The following is a 15,586-nucleotide window of genomic DNA, read 5'->3' on the forward strand; positions in this document are numbered from 1 at the left end:
AGCACAGTGATGCGGAATTGCGCTGCATGTGGCTTACGGTGATTTCAGCAGCCGCAAGCCGTTATGTCATTTCTCCAGCCACGATGCAGGTGATGCTTCGATTTCCCAGCTGCAATGCAGGTGGTGTGTAGATTTCTCAACTATTATGCAGTTGGTACATCATTTTTACAGCCTTGTTGCAGGTGGTGTTTTGAATCTTTCCCCGCACAGCTCCTGTGCGTGGATTTCCACCTTGGTTCCACCTGTTTCACCATTCAATGGCCCAGGGGATGGACAGGGCATCATTTGGCAGGGTAGGAGACTCAGCAGAGAGTCCAGCTGCTGGCAGATAAAGTCTTTGATGTCCCTAAAACTTCAAAACAGGAGGCAAGCTCAATCAAGCCCTTGGAGACACATCACAAGCTGGAATATACCGTAAATTCCAATCTTTGTCCTCTTTCAGGCAGAAGCAGCAACTGCAAGCCAACCCAGCAAAGTACAGTCACTGGCAATGGGGCAGTACTCCTCCTCCAGCTCTGCAGCTCTTCTCCTTGGCAGAGGTTCCTCTTGAATCCAGAAGTAATCTAACAATCCGGGGTTTTGGGTCCACTACTTATACCCCTTTCTGCCCTTGAAATAGGCAAACTTCAAAGGAAAGTCTATGTTGTCCACAAGATCCTGCCTTTCCCAGGCCTGGCCCCAAACACACACCAGGGGGTTGGAGACTGTATTGTCTGAGGGCAGGCACAGCACATTCAGGTGTAAGTGTCAGCTCCTCCCTCCATTCTTGTCCAGATGACCCACCAGGATATGCAGGCTACATCCCAGATCCCTTTGTGTCACTATCTAATGGAGATTCAGAAACAGCCCGACTGTCAATCTGACCCAGACAGGGAATACATTAGCAGTCAGAGTCACAGAATGGTTTAACCCCTTGGGTGCCTTAGACATGATGGTTATGTCCTTGGCCACGGCGCTCCCCCTGTGGACCTCCCACCCACCTCCCCTGGGCAGGGATGGAAGGGGAATTGCTTCCCATACCATTCCAATCCCTCAAACCCTCCCCCAGTGACATCTCTTGACGTCAGCAGGCAATCACGCGCTGACCACATCAGTGGTTGCCTCCATCACGCTGGAAGCACATGCTTCAGTGTGATCCGAGGAGTAACTGGAATCATTTTCTCCTCGGTTCAGCAACAGGGTAGGTCTGCGAGGCATGAAAAAGAAAGGAAAGGAAAGGCTTTTCCTTTCCTTTTCATGTCTCTCTGAGAATTCCTGCAGCACGATTGCATTGCAATCGTACTGCAGGAATGCCCACTAGACACCAGGGAGTTTTTTTTTTATGTAAACACATGAGGGGAGTGGCCCCTTGGGCAACGGTCACTCCCCAAGTGTTGCAACTAAGTTTAAGGTGATTTCTGTACCCCTTGGGGGCAGATAGGCCAATCTTAATTAGGCCGATCTGCCTCAAAGAGGGGCAGAAACCAATAGGCACCAGGGATCTTTTCTTTTCTTTTTTAACAGATGGGGACTGACCCCTTTGGCAAAGATTGCTCCCCTGGGGGGCAATTTTATTTTAGGCCATTTCTGCCCACCTCGGGGGCAGATCAGCCTATTTTTATTAGGCCAATCTGCCCCCAAGGGGGGCAGAAACCACTAGATACCAGGGATTTTTTTGGGGCCAATTTTACGCAAGGGGAGGGACCCCTTAGGCAAGGGTCGCTCTCCTGGGTGGCAATTTGATTTTAGGCCATTTCGGCCTACTTTTATTAGGCCAATCAGCCCCCAAGGGAAGCGGAAACCACTACACACCAGGGATTTTTTTTTGCACTATTTTACTTAAGGGGAGAGGCTGCTTGGGCAAGGGCCATTCATGGGGGCAAATTATTTTAGGACATTTATGCCCCCCTTGGGGGCAAATCTCCCTATTTCTATTAGACCCATCTGCCCTCAAGTGGGGGCAGAAAGCCCACTAGACACCAGGGAAGATTTCTTTTAAAAAAAAGAGAGTGGGGGTATGGCCATATCCCCATCCCAAATAAAAGGGGACAAAGTTGTTCTGCCCACCGATGGGCAAATGAGGCAATTACCCCTGATCCACTCCCCGGGGGGCAGAAAGCCTACTAGATGCCAGGGAATTTAAAAAAAATAAAAAATAGTGGGGTGGTGGCTACTAACCAGTATGAGCATGGTTATGCCCCCACCCTAACTGAAGGCAGTAACAGTATTTCAGCTCTCCCCCTCACACTAAGAGATCTTATCTCAACGGTATGCAAGAGAACATTTGATTATTTTGGGCTTTGATTTTATATTTGGGCCATGAGAGCTTGGCTAACTCTCAAAATCATCCCACTTGGAATGGTGAGGGCTGCACTTTTTTGGACTTTGGGACGCTGCCCTCTTGAAAAATCTACGAGACCTAGACGCATCCGAAAAACTAAAAATCTGGGTGAGTCAAGGGTGGTGTGCTTCACATCCACCCCACACCATTTTCTTACCCACGATGCCCTGCAAACCTTAACTTTGCTTGAAATCACACGTTTTCCCCACATTTTCGTGATGGAACCATCCGGAATCTACAGGATTCCACAAAATTCCTACCACCCAGCATTGTTGCATCCATACCGATAAAAATTCTGCCCCACTTGTCACCCTAAAAACGTTTTTCCAAACTGCCCTTTTGGACCCACTTTGGTTCCCCCTCAATTTCAAAATGTTTTTAGCTCTTCTCTGTCACAGGCACTTGGCCCACCTACAGAAGTGGGATATAATTTTTATCGCAAGACTGAGGGGAATGTTGGGTGGTAGGAAATTTGAGATGATGATTCTGGTTAAGAACTCACTTGGCGATCCACACAAGTCACACCGCCCTGGACTCCCTCGGGTGTCTAGTTTTCAGAAATGTCTGCATTGGGAAGGTCTCCCTAGATGGCTGCTGAGCCAAGGACTAAAAAAGCTGGTCCCTCCCCTGCAAAAACAAGTAGTTATGTAATTGATAATTTTGATGTGTCCACCTAGTGTTTAGGGGCATTTCCTGTCACGGGCACTAGGCCTACCCACAAAAGTGAGGTACCATTTTTATCAGGAGGTATGTGGGAATGCTGGGTTGAAGGAAGTTTGTGGCTCCTCTCAGATTCCAGAACTTTGCAGCGCCAAAATGTGAGGGAAAAGTGTTTTTTTGCAATTCTGAGGTTTGCAAAGGATTCTGGGTAACAGAACCTGGTGAGAGCCCCACAAATCACCTCATCCTGGATTCCCCTAGGTGTCTAGTTTAAAAAAATGCACAGGCTTTCTAGGGTTCCCTAGGTGCCGGCTGAGCTAGAGGCCAAAATCCCCAGCTAGGTACTTTCCAAAAAACACGTCGGATTTCAATGTAAAAATGTGATGTGTCCATGTTGCGTTTCCTGTCGCGGGCACTAGGCCTACGCACACAAGTGAGGTACCATTTGTATCAGAAGACATGGGGGAACACAGAATAGAAGGACAAGTGTTAATGCCCCCTGTCTTTTGCTAAATTTTTTCCTTCCAAATGTAAGACAGTGTGCAAAAAAGAAGTCTATTTGAGAAATGCCCTGTAATTGACATGTTAGTAAGGAGGCACCCGGAATTCAGAGATGTGCAAATAACCACTGCTTCCAAACACCTTATCTTGTGCCCATTTTGGAAATACAAAGGGTTTCTTGATGCCTATTTTTCACTCTTTATATTTCAGCAAATGAATTGCTGTATACCCGGTACACAATGAAAACCCATTGCAAGGTGCAGCTCATTTATTGGCTCTGGGTACCTAGGGTTCTTGATAAACCTACAAGCCCTATATATCCCCACAACCAGAAGAGTCCAGCAGACATAACGGTATATTACTTTAAAAAATCTGCCACAGCTTAAAAAAGTTATAGAAGAAAACGTGGACAGAAATGGCTCTTTTTCACCTACATTTCAATATTTTTTTATTTTAGCTGTTACTTTCTGTAGGAAAACCTTGAAGGATCTACACAAATTACCCCTTGCTGAATTCAGAATTTTGTCTAATTTTCAGAAATGTTTAGCTGTCTGGGATCAGTCATTGGTTTCACACCCATTGTTTAAAGGATGCCGAAAGCACACAAAATAGTAAAAATGGGGTATGTCCCAGTAAAATGCCCAAATCGTGTTGAAAAATGTGTTTTTCTGATTCAACAATGACATTTTAGCTGTATTTTGGCTAATTTCTTGGTCTCCTCCAGAGGAAACCATAAACTCTGGGTATCTCTAGAATTCCTAGGGTGTTGTAAAAAAAGGATGCAAATTTGGCGTGGGTAGCTTATGTGAACAAAATGTTATAGGGGGCCTAAGCATGAACTACCCCAAATATCAAAAAAAGGCTTGGGACCTGAGGGGGGGAAAGGCCTGGCAGTGAAGGAGTTAAGCAAGAAAATGCCCACTTTCTAAAAGTGGCATTTTCGAACTGACAATCTAAAAAAACAACTTTACCAAAATATGTATTTTTAAATTGTGAGTTCAGAGACCCCTAACTCCACATCTCTATCTGCTCCTAATGGGAATTTGAACTTAAAAGATATTTAAAGGCAGTTCCTATGTTAACCTATGAGAGAGAGGCCTTGCAACAGTGAAAACCAAATTTGGCAGTATTTAACTGTCAGGACATGTAAAAACACATCACTATCAGTCGTACCTCTAACATACACTGCACCCTGCCCATGGTGCTACCTAGGGTTTACCTTAGGGGCGCCTTACATGTATAAAATGGGAGGGTTTGGGCCTGGCAAGTAGGTACATTTATCAGGTCGAATTGGCAGTTTAAAACTGCACACACAGACACTGCAGTGGCAGGTCTGAGCCATGTTTACAGGGCTACTCTTGTGGGTGGCACAACTAGTACTGCAGGCCCACTAGTAGCATTTGATTTACCGGCCCTGGGCACCTCTAGTGCACCTTACAAGGGACTTACTAGTAAATCAAATATGCCAATCATGGAAAAGCCAATTATACACACAATTTACAAAGGGAGCGCTTGCACTTTAAAACTGGTCAGCAGTGGTAAAATGCCCAGAGTACCAAAACCAGCAAAAACAAAGTCCAGCACACTGTCAAAACACAGGAAGCAGAGACAAAAAGACAGGGGAGACTACGCCAAGGATGCCAGGTCTAACACCTCCCTTATAGGCATGTTGCAACGGCAGCCGGGCAAGATCTTCAGCAAAACATCTATGCACCTAACCATACAATACCTTCATGTCATGGGAGTGGGTCGACACTTGATGCGGTGTTTTGCTGGCTCACTGCATGTGCACGCAGTGCTGTCACTTGAGTTCCTGTGCGAGAAATGGGAGCAGAACCTTACCCACCGTTGTGCAGATAAAGAATGGTCTAGTCTATTGCAGAGCACCACAACTATCCCTTGAAATGTGTGGTTTAAGTTAATACAATTGTATATTTTCCATAGGGCATACCTCACCCCCTTCAAAATCAAAAGATACTTTTGCACCTCAAATGCTGTATGCCCGCCCTGTGAACTGATTAATGGGGACATAGTCAACATGTTATGGGGCTGCACACACTTGCGGTCACACTGGGATGTGGTATTGCAGCACCTAATACATTGCACAGACAGAACCATCCCTAGTACATGGGATGTGAGTATACTAGGCCTGTACCGCAGAAGCAAGAAACAAAAGCTCACATTTGGATTAATTGATTTGGGGCTCCTGTTAGCTAAATGTCTGATCCCACGCAGGTAGAAGTTGCCAGACCCTCCGCACCTGATGGCTTGGCTTCACTCTTTCACAAACTGGGTGTTGTTGACATACATTATTTAGATTACACCAATTCATTCATATCAGACAATAGGGAAAGGAAATGTAAATAGACACATTTAGGGGGTTATTCTAACTTTGGAGGAGGTGTTAATCCGTCCCAAAAGTGACGGAAAAGTGACGGATTTACCACCAGCCGTATTACGAGTCCAATATATCCTATGGAACTCGTAATACGGCTGGTGGTATATCCGTCACTTTACCGTCACTTTTGGGACGGATTAACACTCCTCCAAAGTTAGAATAACCCCCTTAGTCATGATTGTTATCATTTTGCTTCTATACTATTAGCAGTTGGAATAGGTTGTTCAAAATGCTCTGGTTATAGATAAAAATGTACTGTGTGTTGTTGCTGATGCTGGAGATCACATACTTATTCCTGCTACGATTTTGCTTGCTGGAACAGTAAGATGCTTATATCCTCAACCTGCGAAACTATCTAGTGGACTGGCAGATGTAATCGAGTGGGTATGAATGCTGCAAAAGTTATTGACACCTGACATGGTTAGCATACAAATGGTAATTTATGCTAAACTAATTTTAGTTTCTGATATGTTAAGAATATATGCCACACTCATACTGCTATTGTAAGCGCAGTAAAAGAGTAAAAGATGTAATATGCAATATCTTTACTGAAAACAACAATAAACAGATTAAAACAAAAATAATTAAGAGAATGAACTGATTTATCAGAGCAAAGAAATTACAAAGCAAACAGCTGCCACACACGATAAATTAACTGATTTTGTATGGAAATATGATGCTAATCTTTCATATAGTGTGCCTTTCAGAGAGGCTTTAGGGCACAGTTAGAAAATGAAGCAATTGCCACAATGCATTAGTCAGGGATGGAACTACACATCACTGAATTAGTGAAATGCATCCATAAATGGAGTGAATTTGAGAGGCTCGAGCAGGGGCGGCTCCTCCATGAGGGAAGAGGAGTGTCACCCCTCTGCCAGCAGCGAAAGCTGCAAAACCTTTACAAGGAAACAATAACAAACAGTGTTTGTTACTGTTTCCTTGTAAAGGGGCAGGGCTACGGGGGTGGCATGCTCTGAGAGGGAGTGCTTGGGGAGTGCCCAGCAGTCCCCCAGCACTCCCCCTCAGAGCGCATGTGTGTTTGGCCGACAGTCTCGGGCTGGCCAAACACTCATGCACACAGGGCTCTCTCCAGCCCAGCAACACTGTTGCCTGGGAGTGCCCTGGCTGGGTGCTCCAAGCCAATCCTGATGCTGCCTTGAGCAGCATCAGGATTGGCCGCAGGGCAGGCTGGGAGCCTGTGCCTGCAGCCAGCAGAGGAGCGTCGCAGGGCGCGGGGGCCAAGGTAAGTTGATTTTTCAATTTTTTTAAATTTTATTATTATTACCCCTGCCACCCTCCTGATCCCCGCCCGCGTGCGCCACCCTGCCCTGCCCTCTTTAACACCTGCGAGCCATGTCTGGGTTAGAGAGCAAATGGGCAAAGAAACAGGAAGAGTAAAAGAGACAATCTGATGCAGCTGAAGCAAATAGTAAGCCACCACCAGGTCATCCTGATAAAGAAGACGCATTGACATTCCCAATGAAAGCGATACCAAATGGAAGGTATGTACATGTATCATGGAGTAGAGATGATCTTGCAACATTTATGAACAATTTCCCAAAGCTGAGAGGGAATCCTACATGGTGGTATACACTAGTTGACAGTATTGTGAAAATGTTGAAGATGTTGTGGACTGATTTGAATATATTATTTGATATTCTGTTACCAAGTGATTTGTGGGCTGAATGTTAAATCACTGTACATTGGCCAAGTGTTAAACCTCCAAGAGATGTGCCTACTTGCACACCATCTACTCTAATGATGATGAAATATAAAGAGGTGATTACCTTCCTGAAGGGCAAGGTCCCAGCCAAAGATATAGTTTAAGAAAAATGGAATTACACAGCAAGCAAAGGAGTTAGTGCATGCATACTATTAGCACTTGCTCTGGGTGTTTAAATAATGCAGTGGACAAGAAAATCCGGAGAAAAGTGATAAGGGGTTCTCTGTGTCACAGTTTGCTCTTGGGCTGAGACCAGAGATTAGTATTGCATACAGCAGAATGTGGTTTCCTTGCAGCCAACATCTTTTGATGAGATCCTGACGTGTATACTTGTCCAGATGAGGTTGGCTCAGAAAGGATTCCAGAATTAGCCATTGGCAGGAAATCAGAGTGGATTGCAAGGTATTGTATTACAAGCTGGAGTTCAAGGTACCCAAGGAGGAGTTGGTGTTTCACAGGGAAGAGGTATTGGTGTTCCGATCGATCCAAACTCTGGTATAGATGTTGTAACATTGAAGAAGCAACTCTTTTTTCTTTTTGTAGCAAACCTGGACATTGGAAAAGGGAGTGTAGGCTGAATCCAAATAGAATGAGCAGAGATGGTCAATTGTAAGAATAAAATCAAGTGCAGATGCAGAATGTACCTGATCAGCAAACGCAAGTGCCATTGTACACACAGGTTCCAACGAGGCAGGTTCCACCAATCCAGATGGTCCCACAAAATATGGGAACCCCTAGATTTAATGGGAATCCGATGCTGATAGAAAATGTGGCTACATTTTAAGACCAGAACCCATTTCAACAGTACCTCATGTTGGACAGTGATAGCTTTGAACCCAATACTTTCGAAGATGGTGCTGGAGAATGATTGAGTACTTGGCACATTCTTAGTGGTAGACCAAAGTAGAGCATTTGTGGATTGAGAAGTTAATGGCAACCAAGTGTCATTTCTTATTGACACCATAGCTACCCGTTCCAATTTTAGAACAGTAGCAGTCCCAGATCAACCCTCCCTAGATAGAAGATCCAAGTTGTAGGAGTTACAAATAAACCAATAACCTACCCGGTTCCAGAAAAGGTCCCTGTCAAAATAGGCTTATTTGAGGAAAACCATCAATTTGTTGTTTGTGATTCAAGCCCTATAAATCTATTAGGGAGAGATCTGTTGCACCAGTTTAATTTCACAATTTACTGTGCACACGATGTTGTCAAATTTCAAACGCATGATGAAGATGTTGAATGTAAAATTGCCTGACAAGGAGCAGCTGTAGGACTGTATCCAGGGAGAGCAGTAGATGATTGACCACCTGAATTAAAAGACATCGTGAACCCAGAAGAATGGAATGTTATGGGAAAGATATGAAACTATTCAAAAGTGTAGAATCAGTACAAATCACGGTAAAGGCCAATATAGTACATACGGGAACACTACCATACAATCTGACCCCAGAAACAGTGGCAGGAATAACAGCAGTCATTGAAGAAATGCTGAGGAAAGGGATTCTAAAAGAAATTATTGAAAGCCCTTGCAACTCTCTGATCATGGGTCTGCAAAAGCCCAATCATAAATATTGGAGTATGCAAGATCTTTGAAAGATTAACAGCATTGTTGTTTCACGCTGTCCCGTGCTACTGAATCTAGCTGCTATACTTTTTCAAATTTCATGCACTGCAGAATGGTTTACCATTGTGTGTCTCTGTCAGACATTCTTTTTCATCCCATTGTATGACAACAACCAGTTCTTGTTCCCCCTTATGTTCAGAGATAGAGTTTTGACATGGTGCCAAGTTCTCCAAGGTTATACAGCAAGCCCATCTATCTTCAATCACATCTTGAAAAAGAATCCTAAGCTTCTGCAGATGCCTTACAGATCAGTTCTCATGGAACATATTGATGACCTGTTTGTGGCAGCCAAAATTTAAAGTGTCACTTGTGAATTACATTGAAGAAGACTAACAACTATAGTATACTCCAGGTTAATTCAAGAATATACACAGACACAAAATATTGCTACATCTATTCGCACTTACCTTCGTCAGCTGCACATGAGATGAGAAACCATCACATACCTTTGCCATATGCAATCACACATAAGGGAATATTTATGAGCCCCTAGTGCCACTGGATCGTCACTTTTTGTGACGCTTCAGTGGCGCTATGCCCAGCACCGTATTTACTATGTGGTGTTAAGCCACTTTTTGTGGCTTAACACCACCTTGTAAATATGACCCCTTCCCACGCAGCATCACCCATTGCATTTTGACACTGCCTCACATTTACAAGTTTTTGTAAACTTGAGGCAGCACCAAAATCTCATGCCACCGCAGGGGTGGCATTAGCAAGGCGCAACGAGGAGGAATACTTTTATTCTTCTCATTTTTTGCTTTTTCTATTTGTGCTGCATTCAGCAGCACGCATAGAAAGAGCAAAATGCCAGACATGATTGGTTTGATTGTTTATATGTGGGAAGGTGCCCCTTCCTGCACATAAACAATCATTTCAAAATGATGCTTTGGCACCTCTGCAGCACACACAGAAGTGACAAATTGCATTAGTGATTGCTTATGTGCAGGAAGGGACTCCTTCCCACACATAAACAATCAAACCTCTCAGCGCAGACATCCGTGCACGATGTTGCAAGGATGCCAGCGTTGGCAGCTAAGTTTAGTGCAGGTGACAACACAGGGGTGTGCTGTATTCAATTAAATATGGCACATCCCTGCGTTGGGAAAATGACGGAGTGCGGCGCTACCAATTTTCCGTAACTTTTCCTTAAATATGTGCCATAGTATTTTGCATAGCTTAATATATAGGCAAGAACATTATTCAAACTATGACATGATTCTCTCAAACGTTCCCTTGCAGAATAGCATGAACCTACATCCACAAGCAAAAGAAATGGACAGAGCATGGTATTATCTTAGCCCATCCATTTGTTTATGGACAGGATGCTTATTTTCAGTTACCAGCTGATTGGGAGGGTGTTTTCTATTTAGCTTTGGTGTTTCGTAAAATGTATCACGTAATAGTGTAAAAGCTTTGACAGTTACATCATCACACAAACATACGCCTAGTACACAATTGGTTGGAGACATTTTTGAGCAATCATACCACCTGTGGAAGTTGTTTTAAATGTTGAGAAAGTGAGAGTACTTTCAACAGTAGTGGATAAATTGGCAATCAGTACTTTTGGAGCTTTATTAGTTGTTAACACAGAATTAGTGGTAGATAGTTCAATGGTTTTACACAATCACTTGGTATTAGACATTCTGCTTGCAGAGAAACGAGGAGTCTACAACATGTTGAAAGCTCAGCATTGCTGCTCATACATTCCTGGTTACAGTAAGTAGATTTTAGAATTCACAAACAACATTTCTGACTTAAAGCCTGAACTAGAATCATTAAAAACACCTGGTGTTTTAAGGAATTTGGATAAGGAAGTTTCTGCTATTGGTAATTTGTTTGCAACCACTGGAGGAGGATTTTAGAAAAATATTTGTACCAGCACTAAAAGTTGGGGTTTGCTTTTTAACCTTCTATGCATTTTGAAAAAGTTGTAGATTTCATTTTCATAAAAGGAAGAGCAGAGAAAGAAACATGCAGATTATAAAATAATTAGATGTAGAAGAAGTTGAGAATACAAAATACAGGAGATTAAAAGCATGTGGGACTTTGAAAAGAAAGACAACTGGCTCCACTAAGGGTAGGAGTAAAATCTAAATATTTATTTATTAAGGAAATGTGATGGTGTGATAATCATCAGAGGGGGTCTACTTGAAGATGTGTTTAAAATTGTTGAAAAATAATATTAAATTAAGTGCAAATCTAGTGATGCTTAAAACATGAATCTAATGCAAATTGCAGTAGGGAAACATATTCAAACGTTCTAGGCCTGAAAAGCTGAGACACTACCATATTAAAGTTAACAAAGCTAAGAAATTTTAGATTCAGCATTCAATTTGTTCCTGACCTTTCACAATGAATGGCTGTTTTCTTTTTTTATATACAGATTATTCTACTTCTAAAAAAACCATGGTTCACCTAAAGAATTGACTTGTTATTCAGAAGATTAGATATGAAGTATCACACGTGGGAATGTAGACTTGAATGGGAGGGTTAATCATGTGACTCCAGATAAACGGATCTTGGCGGAGGGGAATACTCTATTTCAAATTTGAAGGATATCCCTTCCACCGGATTACAATCCCATTATATCCTATGAGGATTGTAATACGGTGGACAAGATATCCATCATGTTTGTGACACAGTATTCCATTTGCCAAGATATAAAGTTCTTATACAATAATACACAGTTGCAGTCTTAGAAGTTCTTAGATGTTGCTGTCTGAAGAAAATTGTGTTCCTGTGAGAAGATGGGGAGTGAACATGTTTCCATGGGTGCATCAGAAGCTGATTGATCAACTGAAGGAGCAGCTACATGGGATTGCATTAATATGTTTGTCAGTCTACAATAGTGCATATTCCTATACTAAGTTACTCCTTCACTTATCCTACTTTACTGCTACACCTTGTTCCATGTTGCTCTGAGACTCTACTGACTACATGAAACTTTTCCTCATGATAAGTTCTGCTTTGATCTATTACTGATTTATTGAGCTCACTTTGATATCAAAGCTTTATGCTTGATGGTTTCTCTGTAATTCCAGAACTCTTTATGAGTTGCTGAGTTGGCACCTTTGATTTCTTCTCATTCCTAGAATAGGGATTCTTTCCTTTATGGATGCGCTTAATGCATTTTATTATTATTATGATTTATTGATTAATGATTTTTGATTACTGATATTTGACAAAACCAATGACTGAGAGTAATGAAGTATAACTTGTAACTTTATTAAAGGTGATTTACTAAAAGAGTTGAATAGTAAAACCATTTAAGTCATACTAAACTCTCTTTATTGACTAATACAGTTAGAAAATTGCGATTATTCAGTGTCATGTATAGCTCCTGATTAATCTCAATCAACATCAAAGGCCCATCAGCCTAAGGAGGAGTAAGGCAGCAAGAGTTTGGCCTTGGTGATGTTAAACTGAGACTTTAATTGAAACACTCCCCACACCAGCATGGCTAAAGATTGATCAGTATAGAAGAATCGATATCATTTAGCTGCTTGTCATGTGAATAGTGACATTACTTGCTATTTATGCCACTGCTAGCCAAATAGCACATCATCAGCTATTTATTCAACTTCTTGGCAAATAGTGACATCTACTTACTATTTTTATGGCTGCAGGTCAAACAGTAGATTTTCTCACCTATCTAGGCTGTGTCCATACATTTGTTTTGTTGTATGTAGTGCAAACCTGTATGAAGGGCATTAGAGTGTTCGAGATGAGCACCAAATTACATTGCTCTAGGTCAGATTTTTTTTTCTTTTGGGCTACAGGGAGATTAAGTAGTTTCCCTAAAATCACAAGAGTTTGAGCGGACACCAGGATCCCTACTTCCAAGATGGGCGGCTCTGTTCACCATGCCACAGGCAGATAAACAGCATCACATCCCTAAGGTGGAACTAAACAGTTCCAAATATTTTAGAATTCACATATTCCAATGTGTGGCTAAGGTTGGTAAATGGATGTGCCCAAAGACACCTAGGTCCATATTTATACTTTTTGACGCACAACTGCGCCAACGCAGTTGTGCGTCCAAAAAGTTAACGCTGGCTAATGCCATTCCAAAGTGCCATGCGGGCGCCTTATTTATGGAATGACGTTAGCCGGCGCTGCGGACTGGTGTGCGTCAAAAAAAGTGACCCACACCAGGCAGCGCCGGCGTAGGGGAAAATGGAGCTTGGGCGTCAAAAAATGGGGCAAGTCAGGTCTGAGGCAAAATATTGGCCTCAACCCGATTTGCGCCATTTTTTTTTACTCCAACCCCCATTGAAATGACTCCTGTCTTGCCCAATGGCCATGCCCAGGGGAATTATGTCCCCTGGGCATGGTCATTGGGCATAGTGGCATGTAGGGGGGCACAAATCAGGCCCCCCCATGCCACAAAAAAAAAAAAATATATATATACTTACCTGAACTTACCTTAAGTTCCCTGGGATGGGTCCCTCCATCCTTGGGTGTCCTCCTGGGGTGGGCAAGGGTGGCAGGGGGTGTCCCTGGGGGCATGGGAGGGCACCTCTGGGCTCCTTCCGAGCCCACAGGTCCCTAACGCCTGCCCTGACCAGGCGTTAAAAAATGACGCTAAAGCGGCTGGACGTCATTTTTTCTGACCCGCCCACTCCCGTGCGTAATTTTTGCACGGGAGTTTAAATAAGGCGCACATGCCTTGGAGTCATTTTTTAGAAGGGAACGCCTACCTTGCCTATCATTAACGCAAGGTAGGTGTCCACGCTAAAAAATGACGCAAACTCCAAGATCTTTGGCGCTAGACGGGTCTAACGCCAAAGTATAAATATGGAGTTAGCTTTGCGTCGGATTTGCGTAAAAAAAAAAGACGCAATTCCGGCGCAAAGAGAGTATAAATATGCCCCCTAATTCTTTGGACTAAACCACATCACCTCTGATAACTTGACATGGCCTGAAACTATTTTGCAAAAAGCTGTTCTTTTCATAATCACTTGAACATGTAACATAAACAACAGTACCTTTTCCTTTGTAATAGTTCTGAATGTGTTCTTCAAACATTACAGAAGGTTCTTCACTAGTCTCTCGTAACATATTACCAAAGTAATAGGAAGAAATCATATTGTCTTTAGGATTTCTTGTTACATAAATAATCTGTGTGGAAAAAAACAAATTGAACACATATGTCAAAGAATTAAATGACAGTGTTATGGAGCGGGAGCAACTGGTATATCACGTGACATGCAAAAACATTACTTTTGATATTACTTTGACATTGACATTACTTTTGATATTTTGATATTAGGATGTCTTCAGAAATATTCCCCAGTTTTGAAAGAAGGGCCACAAAATGCATGTATTTTACAATGATTCTAGAATGTTAATATCACCCTATTCAAAGGACATAGCGCTAGATGCATGAAAGGATTTAGCATTTCTTAACGGACCAAATCGAATTTTCAGTCTGTTAAGAAGTGCTAAGTTGCCTTTCCATATGTACAAAGGCAGATAGGGAATCGCAAAATGCCATTTCTACGCAGTAGAAATCACATTTTGTGATTCCCTAAATAGGGAATCACAAATAAGGAGTGCCTATTTGCGATTTTCTAAGCACACGTCCAAAGCATTTCCTAAATGCGAAATGAGCATTCAGGAAATGCTATTACCATTGACTACAAGTCGATGGTAATCATATGCAATGTTAAAAAATGCACCCAAAATGCATTTTTTAAAGTGCCATGTAGAACGCACTTGCCACTAGGGCATTTGTGCACTTTACATGTGCACCACTTCTTTTGGGTGTGCATCAAGGGGCCCATAGGCCCATAGGCACCCTATTAGGAAATCGCAAATTTGGAAATGCAACACTATTTGTTGCTAAGGGACTTTTAGGCCCATAGGAATGATTGGTGTAACATTTCCTAATTAGTGATTTCCTAATAGCCATACCTACTCTGTAGGAATCGCTATTAGGAAATCTCAATGTTGCATTTCCTAAATAGCGATTTCTTAGGATTCGCTATTTTGGAAATACAAAAACTGAATTTCGTACATCATGCCATAAGATAGTCAGTGTTAAACACGGAGCCCAGAGGGCAATGCAATGCAAGAAACCCTTAACTAATCAATACAGGCTCCAACAAACATAGGCACTATGACTGCAGGATAATAGGGAAGTGATCTCTCCCCAAAATATTTCAAAACAGTTTAGTTCGCTAAATGAATGCCCAGTTTTAGAATGCTTGAGGAAAATATTAGTATGGAAAAGGCTGGTGGTCGACTGATGCAGCTGCCTAAGTGGATCACGTTTGCTGTCCTGCAGTTATCTTTTAGAATTCTGAGTGAGACCTGTACAGGTGGTTAATTGCTACTGATGGGACAACACAATGG

At 42.4% G+C, this 15,586-nt stretch overlaps 1 protein-coding gene across 1 annotated transcript in view; it reads right to left on the reverse strand.

Annotated features, from left to right (window-relative positions):
* The window catches only part of LOC138297360 (amine sulfotransferase-like), a 363,813-nt gene that overhangs the window by 197,557 nt on the left and 150,670 nt on the right, over positions 1-15,586 (reverse strand). Inside the window, exon 3 of the mRNA XM_069236753.1 lies at positions 14,296-14,350. Coding sequence (XP_069092854.1) covers positions 14,296-14,350 — 55 coding nt within the window. The remainder of the gene's footprint in view (positions 1-14,295; positions 14,351-15,586) is intronic.

Source organism: Pleurodeles waltl, chromosome 5 (genome assembly GCF_031143425.1).
Source record: "Pleurodeles waltl isolate 20211129_DDA chromosome 5, aPleWal1.hap1.20221129, whole genome shotgun sequence".
Taxonomy (NCBI): Eukaryota; Metazoa; Chordata; class Amphibia; order Caudata; family Salamandridae; genus Pleurodeles; species Pleurodeles waltl.